Here is an 18784-nt window from a genome sequence, read left to right as displayed (position 1 = left end):
TCTAAATCTATTCAAATCTAATCACAAGCATCATGATCGGCTCGTAGTTAGCTTTAATGAGCTCATGCTGCAATGTCTCCTAATCTACATGGATCATGAGCTGGATCCGCTCCCATACTATTTGTCACAATCTAGAACCTTATTCAAAAAGACTAGCCATAAGATATTTTTTGGATTTTTAATCCTATATAAGTATCTAAATTTTTTTCGGCGACTAATCAATGTGGAACTAAATACACGTCCATATGGGTCCTCATATGGATGGCCGTGAAAGCCTAAAAATAATCATAAATTCAATGAACCCAAAAATTGCCATGTCTTATCAAGTAATAATTTTCACAAACTGCATTAGCATCATCTGTTATTAGTACATCAACAATAAAAGCAGAGTAGATTTCCATGAAACAGGCTCGTCCTTCTTGGAAGACCGCCGTTTCTCAAAGTGCTCTCAAATCATATCCAGTCTAGTATGGAATGCCAACTCTCCTACCCTTTTCCCCATTCCCCGTGCATCTCCCAACACCCCCTCTCTACATTCCCCTCTTTCAGGATCTCCCACCTCCTTAATTGGCTAGATCAGTATGGCTACTATTTACTAGGTGAAAGGTTCGAAATGCATTCCCTCCAATTCATTGTTTGCTATTATATGCCAACTCCCCCATCAAGTAGGGTCAGAATCGTTGGTTAATTAGCATCAAGTCCATGCAATTGGAACAAATTGGAGGAAACAAAAATAAAAGCAATACCAAATCAACAGGCTCTATCACAAAATAGGGCAAGAAAATCAGCCCCTTGAAACCGACAAAGAAAACTTAGGGCTCGTTTGGTTTGTTTGAATCGTACGAAACGGAGGAAAGAAAGTATGGTCAACAAAAAAAATGAAGAAAGTCTCTAGTTTGGAGTTTCATACAAGAGATAAAAAAATAGTATTTCCATAAAAATAAAATTTTCATGTTTCATAAAAAAAAAAACTATGAGAAAGATGAAAAGCTACTTTCTTACCAATTAAAAATTGATACTTTTTTTTTTCAAAACTGCCCCCGAACCATCAAAATTTGTGAACAAAAATATATTTTTATTAAAAATATAATAAATATTTTACACAATTTTTTTTATAAACAATAAATATTAACCAAATATAAACTATTTTAGAGAAAATTATTGTCACAAACCAAATGAGTACTCAGTAAATAGTAATTTACTTCACAAGAAAAAATTCTCAACCACCAAAAAGTTATACTCTCATGGCTATCATCCAGCATCCTAATAATTTAAAATGCCTCACTACTTTTTGCCTTTATGGCTGCACTACCGTATAACCATGGATCCTGAAAACACAAAACAAAAATCATAATGGTATGTGGCTACGTACTGTGCTGCTTTCCTTCAAGAATATGGAATTGGAAGTATCCTTCTCAAGAGTTTGCTCTTAAGATTTCTTTTTGTATGCCCCTTCTTAAGAACAATATGGGATTTCTATCTTCAATAAATCAACAAATTATCTGTACAACGGCATCCACATGTTTTCATGTAAAAGGACACCAGTTTCACATTAGGAATACATATGCCAGGTATCCAAAATCTGGACTGTAGTACAGAAACATTTTGGGTGGAGCATTTCATCAAGCAGTATAATTCTCAAGATAATTCCGTAGAACCCTACCCACTGTTTTTTGGGAGGGTAGTAGCGTTTTGACCACTGCAAACATGGCATAAAATATCACGCATCAGAGTTCCACCTCATGAAGGTCATCGCCCAGAGAAACACCATTATGCCGTACAGATGAGCTGCTGCCCGAACGGGAATGCGAAGCGTTGCTGGGCGTGAGTATTGATGGCACACTCTGTCCACCATCTATCGGCTTTATTTCAGCCATGTTAGAATTGGATGCGTTTGTAAAAGTTCCGCTCCATGATGCTGCACGCGTCCGTGATAAGGGGCCATTGCCACCTCGGAATGCTGCCTCGGAACCCTTGTTTCCAGGAGTAATATGGTCCATGCTTGGAAACCGCTGCATGGTTGATGGCGAAGAAAATGATGCTTCTTTTAGAACTGATGTAGATGGTTCTTCATGAAGGGCGGCTTCTTGGCTGCTTTCTGCTATTGTTTCAGTTTTTGGCTCATCAGATGTTGCAGGTGCGGTAGGGATGAAAAATTTGGCACCAGCTGCCGGCTTCAGAGATGGAGCTGAAGGTGACTGGAATGAGTTTGTCAAAGTTCCACCACCCTTATTGAACGTATCAACATATCTGGAAAAAAAAAAGAAACAGTTCATATGTTCTCGTCCCATCACTTCTGCACCAAATATATATACTCTTGGAGCCACAGATAGAGAGACAGACAGAGACAGAGAGAGAGAGCAGTTATCTACCTCGATCGAAGCCCCATTCTACCACGAGCTGAGAACTGGTTCTGGCTGGGTGGAATGGGTGGGATTCCGGAACTATGTTCTGTGGGGATTGAGGATTTCACCTCTGGCCAACCATTAGCAGCAGGACTTTCGCTACCTTTGAAGGCATTGTTTATGTTGTAATCTGGCAAACCATTCTGGAATGATGCCACTGTTGGAGGTGGTGGTAGGGCAGCTTCCACAGCTGGAGGCTCAACACCTTCCTCGACCCATCTCTTAAGTTTCTCATCATAATAGAACTTGTTTCGTTCACCCAGTTTTGCCTTCAGTCATGATTTAGCAGACGCATGACATGTATAAGCTCAAGTTGTGTAAGAAGCTGGGAGAATTACAACTGGATTATATCAAAAGAAGTACCTGGCGGTGGGTTCTTGAGACCCAACCCATAGTTTTCTGGAGAAGATTTGAGCCAATACGCCCAAAGCGAGATCCCCCTGATTCTGACGCTTTGCTTTGAGGACTATCTGAGCCTGCATCCTTTGATGAGTTCTGTATGAAGTCAGCAAAGAGCATTGAAATATTTTTTCAAGAATCTATTGTGATATTGCTGAACATGATTAGGAAAGAAATAAAACAACAATTTCAGAGAGAAACAGTCCTAGACAGTGAAAGTCCAACATTACTGCAAGAAGTGAATTTGGGGAGAAAGAAAAAACAATTTTTCTCCAATTGAGCAGAGGGAACCACCTGTTTAGGGCTTCTACCAAAATTTGGCTCTGAAATACTTCTGTTGTGCATACTCTTCCTACCACTATCACTTGTCCACTCACTCATGGCCTCCACTGAAGCTGATGGAATTAATGATGACATTGCCATTGTTGATTGACTATTTGCTACTTTTGGGACCCCAGAGAAGATTTCTTTATCATTTACACTGCTTTGTGACATTGGTGGCAGAGGTGGTGGTGGTGCACCCATCATGCGGTGAAGAGATCTATCAAGGGAGGTAATCAATTTACCTACGAGTTTTGCTGGGGCCAAGTTTGTGCTGTATCCACTCTGCAGAAGTAACAGGAGAGAGGCATCAGAAAGAAAATGGTGCAACTGTAGATGCTTACAGACAACAATTTTCTGCTCAAGCTACCTGCTGGTGGGTTTTCAACCGCTCCTCCAGGGATGATAACAATGATTTCCACATTTCAACTTCAGGAGTACGACCAGAATTTTTCAGCAACTTTAAAGATGCTTGACAGTACCTAAATTAACCATGCTAATATAAGCTAAAGCATAAGTAATAATGAAATGGGAACAAAAACTACTACCCACCTCAATGACTCGGGAACCTTCCCCATGTCAGCCAGCATGTAGGCATAGATTAATTTGTATGGTTGAAAAGGTAGCAGGATAAACTGTGAGTTTCCAAGCACCTTTGAATATTCATATAACTCTGTCCTCTGTAGAGATATTTTACATACTGAATCAGTTTATAAACCAACACACAGCATATATTTAGAAATCCAGAAAATGATGAGAAATCCGAGCAAACATTGAAACAGCAATGTTGCTGCTGCAAATTAACAGGGAAGAATCAGGCAGCAATTGAAAGGAAACAAGCTAGGAAGAACTGATGGAAAAGAATTTCTGGTTCTGTTGGTTGCATTGGCATTGTCTGGCATATATAATAAAATGTTCAGCCTTATCCCATCTGTATGGAGTTGACATCTTGGCTTTGGAATGGCCCACTAGAGTTTGAGAACAATTTACAAGTGGCCCTCATGTGATGTCAACCATTTAGAACTAATATTATATTCCTAGCCAAAGAAACTTTGCACAAAAGGTATGCCTATCATGAAACATAGAAGACCAAGTCTAGGTAAAGACCTACTTTACCAGTTATCTAAGCTAATGCAACTAGGAAAAACACCCCACCGAATTCAAATGGACTTGAAGAATATAGAAGTGGGAAAGGTTTGATAAGGGGAATTGTGTCATCTTTGGGGCATGAATCATTAGCCAAAACAAATAAGAACACAAGTTATAAAAGGCTAATTGCATATATACTCATCACAAGCACATTCCTGTGCATGCACAAGGGGTTCATCCTAGACAAAAGGCATAGCTTGCTTGGGTTGTTCCTCCCACCTTGCATAATAGGGATCATCATTTTCCACACACTCTTTACTGAACCCCATAATCCATTTGTTTATTTCGGGTATTTTACATGCAATAATCAGGGATAATTCTGCTCATACACACTCATATAAGGTATTAGGTATGTCTTGTGCATGTCTTAGACTCAAAATATCTGAGTGCAGCTTGAGTTTTCCATGGGAGGACAAGGACTGGATAGAGGCATGAAGTTTATACACAAGTAGAGCTGAGATTGGGAAATACCTTCAAAAGGCTACAAGCCTACAACCATTTACAGGCTTCAAATCAACACTTTGCACTGGCACAGCGATCTGTCTCACATTAAATTGCTCGATATTGTGAATCCATTTCAGGAAACTGCTGTTTAAAGATGTAGATTCCACGTGTAAAACATATAAATGGTCCCCTTACCTGAAGGACACGACTGCCCATGGTGACTCAAGTTCAGTGACTGCAGGGGCAGTTAACACAGCCAAGTGAAACTAGGGATGTGTTAAGCAACCTTTTAGGGTTGATATAGTTTCATATTTGAATTACAATTCATCTAAGGGAAAACTGCAGCAAATGCTATCCTAAATAATAAAAAAAGAAAGATGAGCAGGGTGATAGGAAGAAGAAGGTAACATAGAGAGACCAAGATGGAAAGGGGAGAGAGAAGTTGAGCAGAGAAGCTCGACAAAATAGAGATTATCTTGTTCCATGCCTTTGGAATTCATCATAAAGTAACAAGTGAAAACAACAATATGTCCAAAGACCCCTATTGGTGGCCAGCTCAGAATTAGTAGTGGAGAGAAGAAAGAAAGGGGTAGGGGTGGGGGAGGGCGGTGCTGGCCATCGGTATTATTTTAGCAGTTTCACAATGAAGCAATCAAAAATTACTTTAAAAAAATATTCAAAAAGTCATTTGTATACACCATACCATTTGTAAACGAACATATGATATTAGAAATGTCTACAATTCAAGATATCAAATAACCAAACCCACATTGAAAAATTTACTTGCTGTCCAAATCACCTTTGAGTCTAGCGTCAAATGCTTCAAAATGTTCACAAAACATAGAATTAGACCAGAGAAAATGCCCCCTAACATTTAAAGAAATTAGAAAAAGAGAAAATAACCAGATTAAGAAACCTATATATACATTAAAGTTGGCTACTCTAGAACCAAATCCAATTTCACCAGTCCACACTGAAACTAAAAACTTTCGGTTTCTGTTGTAGAGTCCACAAAAAAAAACTCCAACTATTACTCTTAAGGCCTGCCATGGCCGAGAAACCATGCAATGTATCAAGTGTATAAGACTAGTGGAATGAAGATGGGAAGCTCCGACCAAGGGAGTCATGCCAATGTTGGTGATTTGGCGGATAGCACTAGCCGGGGTAGCGTGACTAGGGCTACCGTTGCTAACCAAGTAGGAGATCTGGACTCCTTACTTCACGAGTAAAGGACACTGGATAGCAATGGTATCATGGCACCAACCAGCCAACATTGAGAAGATGTCATCCAGGACACTGGCAATTGCTGATGCTTGCAAGAATGCTGAATTAAGCAGTTTGAGGAGAACAGAAGCTTGTAGATGGCAGGAAAGAAATGGGGGTCATGCTCTAGGAGATGGGAGGCGGGAAGAGGGACTGGTGGTAGCACGGAAGGGATTATGATGAAGAAAGAACTTTTGTGATAGTGGGTGAATGAATGGAATATGGGCAGTTGAAGGAAAAAATGGGAGGAAAGAAACAAGAGAGAGAGAGGGCGGGTGAAGATTTGCTATAGGGTAAATAAGAAGTTAGGGTATTTTAGTACATAAAGGACCAAAACTGATCATAAGTGATTTACTCTTATGGGCAGACTCTGTCATCTCACAGAGGGAACAACCATGGTGAAGGGAGAGGGAGCAAAATTCTTGATTTCGCTGTGCAACATATTCATTCACATAAACCTCCAAAATAAGTAACATTATAGCCACAATCACTAAACAGAATGGAAGAATTTAGCAGATCTTCATCCCATGGCAATACTTTAGCAAGCTTGTTGGAAGTAAGCATGGCAAGAAACAGCAAGAAGACATGCACACATACACACACACAAAAAAAAAAGTCGAAATCACCAAAGCAAGAAAAAAGAAGCAAGCTAGATTTAACTGAGACCAACTAAATATAGATCTTAGAAGCCATTAAACCTAACAAAAAAATAAGTATAGATAGAACTAAATAAACTGAAATCCTACTGAACAGGACCTGAATGGCTTCCGGACAGGCATAAGTTCGAGGACATTTCCAGTGGTCAGCACCAATAAGACAGAGTCTTGCACTGTCAGAATATGACTCAAAGTTTGCCTCCGCAACCAGATAGCAGGTATGTGCAGCAGTTACCTATTCCAAAGATTTATGTAAATTATATTATATTAAGCACATTTGAAGATATAATGTTTTGAAAAAAAATTAGTAAAGAAAAGGATGAAACACAAACCTCTCCTCTCTCCTTCCACAAGCAATCACCAAGATGAATTATTACTAGTTCATCATCCTTTGTCCTATTTGCAGTTATTATGGCCAAATTCTCTTCCCAGTCATCCAACATGCCAGAGGCCTGAGTCTGTATCTCATTAGAAAACACAAAATGAGCTCAAAAGTGCCAAGCAATCACAAAGAAATTCAAAAACTGAGATGCCAGATTGATCTCAGATCAAGTTAACATCAAGCTCCAAGATATCAATATCTTCAGATTGAATCTTTAAAGCAGGCTTGAACAAAGGGTTACCCATGACAATATTTTATACCATATGTTCCCCACTAAAAGTATCAAAAAATCACACTATTCACTTAAAATCCTCAAATTAAAAAGCCGCAGGTTCCACCGCTCCCCCACGGGCTCCGCCGCCCCGCACCCCCCCTCCCCCCCCCCCCCCGGGCCTCCACCGCCCCTCTGCGGCTCTCCGATGGCGGCCACAGGTCTCCTCCCTCCCTCTCCTCCCCACGCTCTCTCTCCTTCTCTTCGTCTCCGGCACAGAACTGGCCCGTACCGGTTTCCACTGCTCCGGCGTACCGGTTACAAGCCAGACCGGTCCGAACCGGCCGGTTCGTCAGACCCTGATTCACACAATTAAGCAGCTATTGCCCAAAAAGTAACCATGCTGAAGATTCTGTAGAACAAAATATCCACATAATTCCAAAAGCATGAATTAAGGAGTAGCAGAAACAATTATGTTACAAGCAAAATCAGCAACTGACTGTTTTAGAAGATAAATCACCTCAGCAGGTTGTTGATATATATTTGCAGCACCAGACAAACTACTGGAGGAGCTTCCCCCAGAAAAAACATCTGCAGGTTGTCCAGCAATAAGTAGGCATAATGTACGTAAAGGTGATCCAGATACAAACTGTTGATGTGCCATTTTCTTCACAGTATCAACATAAAACTGCAGCTCAATCAAACACAAATGAGATATAAGGATTTTAAAGAAAAAAAAACAATAATTTTATTTCAGTGCAAATGCATAGGGCAAGAAATTGGATAATAATAAACAGCAAAACCATCATAAAATGGAAGCAAAATAGCATAAAATGTTGAGAAAGTGACAAACCTTCTCACCAAGCTGTGCTGCAAGAACAAGTGCAGGGCCCCACAACTGACCTTCTTGTGCACATTGGAGGGCCTCTTTCCTTCTACCAGAAACAAGAAGGTTTTGTACTTCAACGGCAGTTGCCTAGAACAGGTGGCAAATGCCAATAAAAATCTGAAAGAGCATTTATAAGAACATTTCAGACAACACAGATTTGAAGTTTAAGAATACCCGGATCTGTCCCTCAGAAGGAAGATTTCGCATACAATGTATGAAGGACCCATACTCCCTTGACTGAACACTATTCTTTTTAGCAGATGCGAAAAGCTTAGTGACTGCCATTTCTGGACCATCAGTTTCCTGTCAACAGGGAAAATAAAATGACAGAAATAATAAACTGTTAAAAACTCAAGAGGTACAAACATGATGATATAACTTGGCAATTCTCAAATGACCATAAGCACATTTTTACAAAGTAAAAGTTTCTCATTTGATATATATCTTTGTCTATAACAGGCACAGATCATATTGCATAGAAACAACTGGCCAACAACAAGCTATTGGATTTCCACCAATGATTCAACCTGTTCCCCATCAAATACCATATCTTATTATTTTACTTCACAATGTTCATGCTCATAACCAGATTTCATCACCTAGCCTACACATGCTAAGCATCCACACAGTTTTATTTCCACATGTTTGTGTCTTTGGCCATGAATTAAGAGCAATGTTCCACAGTTCTACCAAGTCATGGTGAAACCTGGGCAACGGTTGGATGGGGCATTTCCTTTCCCCGGGTGTAGATTTACGCCACTGACTCCCCTGTTGTAAGAGCATGTAGTTTCAGGGTAGAACATGAAGATCATAATCCATTTCCTCTTAACTCCTCAAGAAACCAAATTTGCTCCAAAAGAGATGTAAACACTAGGTAAAGAAGTTCACAAAATCAAATTTGAACATCAGCTCCAAAAATTATCCCTAGATCTCATTTTTCACATTTAAATTGAGCATAAATATGTCATGACAATCATGGATTAGAGGCACTTCCGAGTAAGCCTGCCAATTTTCATTGCGCAATTGGTTCCTTGAGAGTTATTACAGAATAATATAAAGGTTAAGCAAATTATTAGTTTGTTTGATGCAATTCCACCTCTCCTTTCTAAGCTGATCATATAAATGTGACATCGGTTTGCGGTAATTTGGAACAATCATCGAATTTGCTGCATGTTTTAGTATCGTAAATCTGTATCATATCTAAAAATAGATCCTGCAATTGTGCCTTGCATCTATGGTCCACTTGATCCCCACATATATATATATGTATATATATATATATATATATATATATATATATATATCCTATAAGCAACTTGCAAGAGTCTACACTCTGACACCTGCCCAACAAGTCAATAAACTCTAACAAGTTATCCTCTGCAGCTTAAAAAAAGATATGTTAAAAACTCATTCCCACTCCTCGATTAGAACACATCCTCAAGATTCTGATTGCTCAAAACCACACATAACAACTAATAATTCTTCTCCTTTCATTTGCAACCATCTATAATGGGTGTTATTTTCACATTATTGAAGTTCAACAGCTCAGTATCTCTTATCTCTTCTCGACCTCAACACACTGGGCTTGATTTTACAGAAATTGTTCAAAATACTTTGCTTTATGCCCCAACAACACCCCTATCAAAAACTTGTTCTTTATTTTTGATATAAAGCATTAGCTTCCCTTAATAGAAGATCTTCCACCTGAATTGTATTTTGATTGTGTGTGCCTTCATTATTATCAAAATTTTGTTTTCTCTTCTTTTCCTTTTGCCCTTATACAAGTTTGCAAATCTCTCTCATTTCTTTTATTGCATGAATTTCTGTTAGTTTCCTTAAGGCAAATATTCAATCCTTTGATGAAGTCTTTTACTCTTTTCATGTTTTCAGCACTCCTCAATTTTTTTCCCAAAAGAACTCATATATAATGCTCAAATCCTCATTCACTCTCCAAGCCCAGTCATCAAAATCATTTATTGCAGTTATTATCCAAACATGGTGGCCTGCCAACAATAAAGTATTCCAGATAGCATAAACCTTGTTTAAATGAAAAAGAGATATTCTTTTTTTTTTGGTTGAAATAGATGATTCATACAATTCTAACACAGATACATTCAAAAAAGTCAAAAGACAACTTATCATAGAGCGCACTGGGCAACTCCCTCTTTCCGATAAAGGGTATCTCCGGAGTGGTTGGCCACTTATAAAGCCACCTAGTCTGCAGCCTAGTTGGCCTCTCTATAAACATGCTTAGCCTGGAATGCCACCTCGCCACAGATCATGGCCCGGATGTCTCGAATCAAAGGGTGGCACTCACCCATACCACTGGCACTCCGCTGGATAAAAAGAATATCTTTTCTTTTCAACAATGCTTCTAACTTGAACCTATAATGGCAGTCTTCTAAAAAAACACGCTATTAGCATGCACAAAGAGGTTCTGTTTTTTGTTTCCCTCCAACCCAAGATGCCGATGTTCCATGATATAATATCTATAAGCACACAAGCTTGCCTTTATTCCCTTATATGGGCATTTTATTAAATCAAATTTCCTTTTTCATCTATAGTTATCAGTCTTAAACCTCCAAAACTGATCTTCTAAATGTTTAATGCATTTTGAAAAGGCTGTTTTTGCTCTAAATTCTACATAGTTCTGCTAACAATCACCTTATTTTTGTCCAACATCAATCCTACAATGTTGCTTATATTCAAATTTAACAGATCTAAACATTTTCTAGCTTTCAAAAATAAAATCCTGCTTCCCTAAACTCCGAGCAAGTCAAGCTAGCAAAGACCTCAAGATTGTTAATGCAAATAATTATAATTTACAGCTATATTCCATCATTTTCAAATAATCTCCTTTAACATGCCTTCAGCAGAACTTCTGACTTTCCTATCATGATTAACCAAACCAATCTCCATTTCCATTCCCATGCACCAACTGCTTCCTACTTAAATCATCTATTTTGATATACCATAGCGCCTTTTGATCCCCCAATGCAATCAGTAGCATGCTTCAACTTGTTATTTTGACACCTAGGGAACAAGTTCTTGATCAAGAATTTGTTTCTGTTAAAGAATTAGTTAAAGGGGCTTCTTGCAAGGCATTTTAAGAGTCCGTTTTTTTTGTTTGTTTGTTTGTTTTTGTTTGAGGAGGAGGAGGGGGGGGGGGGGATAAAACATTGAAGCAGAGTGGCAAACACCCACATGAAGCACTTTAAAATGCTTCAAATTAATTTGACTGAACTAGCGGCTCAGAAAATATGAACATTCAGTATCAAGAAAGATTGATGCCCCGAAATCTTGTGGATAAAGTAGCTTGGTTTCATACAGTAATTTGACACTTTTGTTCTCCTTGTGTTTATTAGTGGTTAAAAGGAATTACGGATGAAGTGTTCTAGAATAGTTTCGAGTGCTTGCACATTCTCATGTTTACGGTCATTTCTAGAGCTAGAAAAACAGAATCTGTTTCTCATGCTTCTTTAGATGGGCTAGAGGTCATTCACCCATTTATTGATCATTTGATGAAGCATTAATGCAACACAAGAGATATAACACAAATAGGACTGGAAGTGGGCTCGGGCTGGCCCGAAGCCCATCGGGTCGGGCCGCCCGCGGGCCGGGCTATGCGCTAGGCCCAATGCATTTCAGGCCGGGCTCGGGCTGAATAATTAAGCCCATTTCTATTTCGGGCCGGGCACGGGTATCTCATTGGCCCGGCCCGGCCCAGCCCGAGCCCACTTCCAGCCCGAGTAGCCCGAATCGCGGTTTGCCGAATCACAGGGGTTTGCCAAATCGCGGTTTAACTTAAACCCAGACTACCCAGTTGGTTGTTGCCCGAGGGATTTGCAAAGGTGCAGAGCGGACGAGCGGTGGAGGCGTGGAGCTAGGGTTTCTCCGCTTCTCCTTGTCGGCTCGTCGCCGGTCGCCAGTCGTCGTCGTTGACTGTCCAAGCTCGGCAAAGTGGTGAAGAGGAGCCCCGACCACCCTATCGTCGACGAAGCTAGGTTTTGAGGTACGAATGATCTTCTTCCTTTTGGTTGGGATTTGCATAGGCGCAGAGCGGACGAGCGGTGGAGGCGTGGAGCTAGGGTTTTTCCGCTTCTCCTTGTCGGCTCGTCGCCGATCGCCAGTCGTCGTCGACCGTCCAAGCTCGGCGAAGTGGTGAAGAGGAGCCCCGACCACCCTATTGTCGGCGAAGCTAGGTTTTGAGGTACGAATGATCTTCCCCTCCTCACCCCCATCGCGATCTGAGGGCTTTCGATCCCTGGAAGAGGTGTGAAACATTTTTAAATCTTGAAATTTATGTTTAGGTTCTTCGATTGCACTCGAATTTTAGGTTTCAAATGGGAACTTGGGAATCTTCACGGAAGAATTTGGATTTTGTTTCTCTCTGATCTCTTTGTCTGGACGCAAGAATTATGACTTAAATTGGTTTGTTGGCGATCTTTAGTGGAAAAATCGGGAAGAAAAGAGAAAGATTTAGTGCAATCTCTACTTTGGGCTCAAACTGGGTTTGGAAATATGTGCTCTCTCTCTCTCTCTCTCTCTCTCTCTCTCTCTCTCTCTTGGATCCAAGGTTCTTATTCATGCTGCGTTACCTGGAAGTTATCATGATTCTCTACCTGGAATTTTGGTTCTGGAGCCTGATAAATAGATGAAGCTACATGTCATATTTGAAGCTATTTTTTCTTTTTTTCCTTTTAGATAACATCATGCAGCTTGTCTTTTCTTTTCAAGCTATTATAGAGGGTTGACAGCATGTTGGAAGCTATTATGGGAACCAAATGGGCTCGGGCCGGGCTCGTGATCGGCCTGGCGGACTTTAGTCCAATCGGGCTGGCCCAATTGGGCTCGGGCCGAGTTTTTGTAAAACTGTTCGGGCCTAGGCTCGGCCCGAAGCCCGGAAAATAATTTCGGGCCGGGCTTGGGTAGGGGTGTGGTCCGACCCGGCCCGGCCCACTTCCGGCCCTAAACACAAACGACTTAGGAACACACAATTGTTCCAACCCTTCTTTCACAGTCACGCACACATACAGTCTCACACACAAAAAAAAAAACTAATTACTCTACTTTTTTATGTTAATTATCTACTAATTCACCAACATGGTTTATCACATTTCTATGACTAGTTTACCATGCTCTTCTGTTCCAAAGATCATATCTACAGTTTTATCTAGTTGGTCGCTGCCTTATTTTTTTCCCGTATAATAAAGGTTCTTAATTCAGTCCAACTGCAACCCAAGAAGGTACACAGCTGATGCCTTTCTACTCTCTTCTTAATTGGGATGGGAGTTAACAGGTAAAAGGTCAGATTTCAACCTTGACTAGAAGCACTATGAGTATAGAAAGCAATTCTCTGTAGCATTCATGTGGTTTCTGACAGACTAAGGGCAGCAGCAAGACATCTTAGCCTCCAAAGGTAAAGGCTTAAGCCTCAAAGTGGTTTGGGCATAAGGCCTCTAACATTGGCATGGGTTATTGTAACTTTGTTATTAGAAGCATACAAATAAGGAAAAGAATAGAACGAGTCTATATCTCTTATGCAAACATGATACTTTTGAATTGGCTATTTTCCAGCACAACTTTGTATTTTAGTTTGAAAAAGGAATTACACAAGAATATAATCAGGCACAGAGCTCTCTTTTACCTCAACAAGCATTAGGAGGTGCACGTTTTGCAGAAGAAAAATGAGTATTCCCAGCAAAATAATGAAGATGCTCAAGTAGATCCAGACAAAATTTATGAAAAAGGGAATGTGTGGAAACTTTGTAGAAGTTCATAAATGATCCAACAGATCACCATTTTTTTTAACATGAAGAAGAAGATTGAGAGGAAAATATGTAAACTGTGAAACACAATTGCACAAGCAGGAAGAAAGGATAAAGATCTAAATGCATAGATAATTTCAAGACGAAATCATCTAACTGCAATAAGATATACTAAAAATTTAATATTGCATTAAGATAAGAGAACGACTACCTCTAGTGAAGGATCAGATCCAAAAGGAGATCGAAGTTTTCCATAATGTTGACATGATATTTTCAGTAATGAAAGAAGTAATCTCAGAAGTTCGCCTTTCTGGAAGACCATGCCAGGAGATTCACAACTCGCAATCCTCTCATCGATCCATTTGTTTATATCCTTTGTTGCAGCATTCCCACCAACAAGCGGACCAGGAAAGGATTGTTGGCATAAAGAATGCAAGTAACCAAAGGCACCACCACTAATGGTGCTGAATGCATCAGTTTTATCCATGACAACTTCTGCTAAGTTTAGAACTGAGACTGCTCCAGCAGCAGTGCCCTTAAAATGCACAAATAAACAAGGTTTAGTTGGAGAAAGGCTACTCTTGAATGATCTTACAAAATCACAGCAAAACCTGAAAGTTTCTAAAACAATTAATAATGATTCTTATTAGCTAGATTGAAGTGAAACATGTTTGAAGCCCACCTGGCTTCCATAATCAATTGTGCCAAAAGAGTTGGCATCTTTCATGATTATGAGTTTCCCACCAAATCCAAAGGTAACCAATGCATGTGCAGGACGTCCAGCTGATGATCTCCCTTCATGAGGAGTGTAAGAGAACTGAGAATAAGACGCATTAGCACCCTGAAATGGTTGCTGAGAATAGTCTATTGAGCTCTGACTGCCATAATAACTGTTAGATAAATGTGACTGCAGGCCCTGCTCCCCCTTTGGCTGATTAAACTGGTATGTGCTTTCGTGAGGAACAAAGCCCTGAGACCTGGCCACACCATTACTTCTGACATAGTTATGATCTACAGAGGGCTCAAAGGTCTTGAGACCTGCTTGTTGATCTGTTTGACTTCCTGCATGCCCTGTTGAACTGTAAAAGCTCCTCAACTGCTGATTTCCAGGGAAATCTCCAATGTGTTTATTATCAGAAACTGTTTCAGGCTGCCACATACTCTGTTGCATGTAGTTACTTGTGGAAGAATTCCAAACTCCTCCAAAATCTTGGCTGCCCTGGCTCCAAACGGAGTATTGGCCGGATTGGCCAACTTCATCATATAAACTTTGGTTTTGTTCTGAGAAACCAGCTGAGGAATGCACAACTCGAGTCACCTCATCCTGAACTGTACTAGATGCTATCTGTGTGGTCTGAGTATATGACTCAAGGGTATACCACTGTTGAGTGTTTGTGTCATAATACCATCCTGGGTATTGAGGATCAAACACCATATTAGATGGGAATTCTGTACTCTCCTGAGAAACTTGATTCCAGTTAGAAACACTACTCAATGTACTATCCTCTGCTATGGTCTCCAACACTGACTGAGCACTTTGCTGCAGATAAGAAACATTGGATCCCTCAAGAATAGGCCCATCAGCAACAGTAGCAGCTTTCTCTTCAAAGCTCTCTTGGGCTACACTCGCTGCATTATAGCTGTCCATTTGTCCAGTGATGCCTGTATCATAACCATCCACTTGATACCACTGCCCAGTACCTGGGTCGTACTTCCAACCTGGGTAAAGGCTTTCCCAATACTGTGCATCATTTCCATCTGCCATCTGCTCGTTACCTGAGCTATAGAATTGGGTGCCTTGTTGTTCAGAGTAACCAACATATGTATTTAGATTTTCATCCGTGTTTCTTATGAAACTAGAATTCGGGTCAGCATCAGCTTTCAGCTTATTAGCAGACCCATCAGCGTTCTCAGTTAAGAAGTTGGAATAGGGTTCAAACCCTCCATTGTCAAATTGCTGCGAGCTGACACTGAAAGCGCTCCACTGCACCTCTTTCACACTGGTCCCCTTTGATCCACCACTCTTCATCGTCGATGAACCTTGCGAACCAATCTCAGTAGCAGGCTCCGCAGAACTGTCCGATCGGACTGCCTTATCATCAGAAGAATCAGAAAGCATGCTCCCTTCTGCATCCAAGCTGTCCTTTTTGGCAGCCCAAGAAGACTTCAAGGTCCTGTTTTCCTGCCGGTCTTCCACTTCGGAGGCAAGCCCAGCCTCTCCCGAATCCTCCAACGAGGTACCAACGTCACCTAGGCTGAGATTAGACAAATCTTTCGCCATATCCGGAGCCCTGGACTGAGATCCATCGATCGTAAACTCATCATCCGCGAGCTTGTCGAAGAAATCCTCGTCCGTCTGGTCCTCCGCCTGGAACGGAGGAGGAGATGCCATCGGATCCCAAAAAACACCCACCACCTAAGCTAAAATTCCTCTTCTCCCCAACGGTCGGAACTGAAGAAATCCCCAAAATTTACCGAACCACTGATTTACCCATTTCCAAACCCCTTAAAGAGAGATCACAGCGATTACCGAATCTAGCTGACACCGGCCCAATCCAGGAACCTCCTTCCCTATTCCACCAAGATCCAGCCAAAAACCCTAACAGATCTCCAACTCCGACTGAAAAATTAAAGATTTTTTGACGAGATCTAGGGTTTCCTCCGATTCCGGCGAATCCGACAGGGCAAAAACGCAAATTTTGCGGAAATTCGACTGGGAAAGGATTCGATAGCGACAAATAAAGTACTTACCAGAAAAAAACGATGGAATTGAAGATCCGAGGAGGAGCTGATCGATCAGAGAAAGGAGGGGAGAAGAGGGGATGACGAAACCCTCGCTTTGGAACCAGCCGACATCTCAGCATCCATCGTAACCTCGGGGTTTTCCTTCTTTTTTTTTTTCCTCTCTCTCTCTCTCTCTCTCTCGCTCGCTCTTTCCTATTTTGGTTATATATTAATTTATTTATATTTTATTACTCTTTCTTTACCGCCACAGATGGAATGGGAAATGTGAGCATAGACTTAGTGCTAAAACTGAAATAAAGGAGTAAAGAGGGGGTTTGATCAGAAAATTAAATATTTCATGGACAGTGATATTGAACTCTCCAACCTTGAAGATGAAAAATCGCTGCTCGTGATTTTTATCCCATACCCACCAATCTACCTCAATTTACTTGGAAAAAATCAAATTTGATTCTCAAGCATAAATGTATTAAGAAATAGATTTGCTAGATTCAAAAATCTTCAATGCTGGATGGACTAATTAAAATTTTATATGGCTCGTATTAGAGTAGGAGAGTAGATGTAATCGGAGGCCGGTACAAAACCCGCGACTCGTCTGAACGGGACGCACGTCCCGGCTGGCTCCGTTTACAATGCTCCTCAGTAATTTAGAACCTTCGGGGTGGGCATGGGGGCGGATGCCTCGCTGCAGTGGTAGGGGCAAGTCATCGCAACGGGCCTTCCGCGCCGCGCAAGCCTGTTGGCTCGTGGCGGACGTGCCGTGCACCTTATGACCACGGCAAATCCGGCACGCTCCTATCTTTGCCGCGGCGCTCGGTAGTCGCTGTCGGACGGCCATATCAGCGGCGTGCACAGTACTTCGGCTTCCTCGCTCTGCCCTTCCGAGAAGCGCGATCCTAACGGCCGGGGATGCGCATCCCGTGCGACCAGGACGCCCGTCCGGATCGTTCCCGTGCTTTGGAACCCTAAGGGTGGACTTTGGGTGGATGCCCCACTGAGGTGGTAGGGATGGGGTTGCTGTTGTCGCAGCGGTCCTTCTGCTCCGCTCTGCGCTAGCCCGTTGACTCGCGGCAGACATGCCGCGCACCGTTCGTCCCTGACGGAGCCGGCACGCTCCTGTCTTTGCCACGGCGCACAGGCGCCACTGCCGTCTGGCCGTCGCAACGGCCGTGTGCAGCACTTCGGCTTGCTCAATCTGCCATCCCGTGTGGGCTTTTGACCTAATTATATTCATTTTTAGTTAGACTTGGGCTGGACTTTTTTGAAATTTAATAATTTAATATTTTCTATGTCCAAATTTGGTTAGTCACCAACTCTACATGAGAGCCGATGGATGGACAAAACATCCAAGTCCCCAAAAAATTTGAAGGTCCAAGTGTCATATAAACTGTACACGGGAAGTGGAGGATGAACTTGCAAGGGCTAAGAAGAAGAATGATTGGTAGGAGAGGAGGAGAGATATGACATTGACTGAGTAACCAAGCAAAATTCAATTCCAACAAAACAAATTGATTGGGGTTGATGGCTTTCTAATCCAACTAAACTCACGATAACTTTTGATGTGACTCCACGATAAAAAAGAAAAAAAAAAAGAAAAAAAAATATGGTGCTTCTAGAACCATCAAAAATTTTGAGGGTCTTACTTCGTAAATCCTCCCAGTAGTACATGTTTTGCATTTTTAAAGGATTACAAGAAAGGGCTATATATTATCTAGTTATAAGCAAACAACAATTTTCAAGGTTTATCCTAAAACATGATAAGAGAAGATTTGCTGACAAAGCCAAGGGGGGGAGTATATATACAAGTAATACATATTTGTGTATATAAAACTATGTATTAAAATTTGTTTTGGAGAACTACATTGTAACACTATATATTTCTGAACTATATATTATTGGGTGTTTTTATTTACATATCCTTCTAAATATTAAAATTTGCATGAATACCCTTTCCAAATTAATATTGCAGGTACATCATTCTTATAAAATACTTATTTTGTATGTATACTTTTTTTTTCTTTTTTCTTGCATATATGCCCACACCATATAACGTCGTTACGGAATTAGCAGTTTAAAATTAAAAATAATTGAAATACCCTTAATAGGTAGACATGCAAAAAGAAACATTTATAACGGTATATATATAAATAGTAAC

General features: G+C 40.9%; 1 protein-coding gene across 3 annotated transcripts; it reads right to left on the bottom strand.

The window, feature by feature from the left end:
- Nucleotides 1-1430: 1430 nt before the first annotated feature.
- Nucleotides 1431-16804, bottom strand: LOC103710705 (protein transport protein SEC16A homolog). Of its 3 annotated transcripts, XM_039115552.1 has the most exons (14): nucleotides 16639-16804; nucleotides 14570-16507; nucleotides 14099-14422; nucleotides 8294-8422; nucleotides 8084-8206; nucleotides 7751-7918; nucleotides 6970-7095; nucleotides 6738-6872; nucleotides 3678-3805; nucleotides 3496-3607; nucleotides 3099-3410; nucleotides 2769-2900; nucleotides 2373-2674; nucleotides 1431-2250 (listed from the first exon to the last, which is right to left on the bottom strand). In XM_039115552.1, exons 2-14 carry the CDS (start codon nucleotides 16277-16279, stop codon nucleotides 1728-1730), a joined length of 4224 nt encoding a protein of 1407 aa, XP_038971480.1. In that variant the 5' UTR covers nucleotides 16280-16507; nucleotides 16639-16804; the 3' UTR covers nucleotides 1431-1727. The 3 variants fall into 3 exon arrangements, with proteins under 3 accessions (XP_038971480.1, XP_008794795.2, XP_008794796.2); XM_008796573.3 differs by having other exon boundaries at nucleotides 14570-16804; XM_008796574.4 differs by having other exon boundaries at nucleotides 1728-2250; nucleotides 2769-2888; nucleotides 14570-16804.
- Nucleotides 16805-18784: the final 1980 nt, after the last annotated feature.

This window comes from Phoenix dactylifera, chromosome 18, assembly GCF_009389715.1.
Source record: "Phoenix dactylifera cultivar Barhee BC4 chromosome 18, palm_55x_up_171113_PBpolish2nd_filt_p, whole genome shotgun sequence".
Taxonomy (NCBI): Eukaryota; Viridiplantae; Streptophyta; class Magnoliopsida; order Arecales; family Arecaceae; genus Phoenix; species Phoenix dactylifera.
The sequence above is the reverse complement of the archived record's forward strand: the minus strand, read 5'-3'. Positions and strand labels throughout refer to the sequence as shown.

Excerpts from the sequence above, each read along its gene's own strand:
- LOC103710705 (XM_008796573.3), bottom strand. The coding sequence starts at position 16,279 with ATGGCATCTCCTCCTCCGTTCCAGGCGGAGGACCAGACGGACGAGGAT. Across the intron at positions 14,423-14,569 it reads CAATTGATTATGGAAGCCAG|GGCACTGCTGCTGGAGCAGT; the intron begins GTGGGCTTCAAA and ends GTGCATTTTAAG. Across the intron at positions 2,901-3,098 it reads TTGGTAGAAGCCCTAAACAG|AACTCATCAAAGGATGCAGG; the intron begins GTGGTTCCCTCT and ends GACTTCATACAG.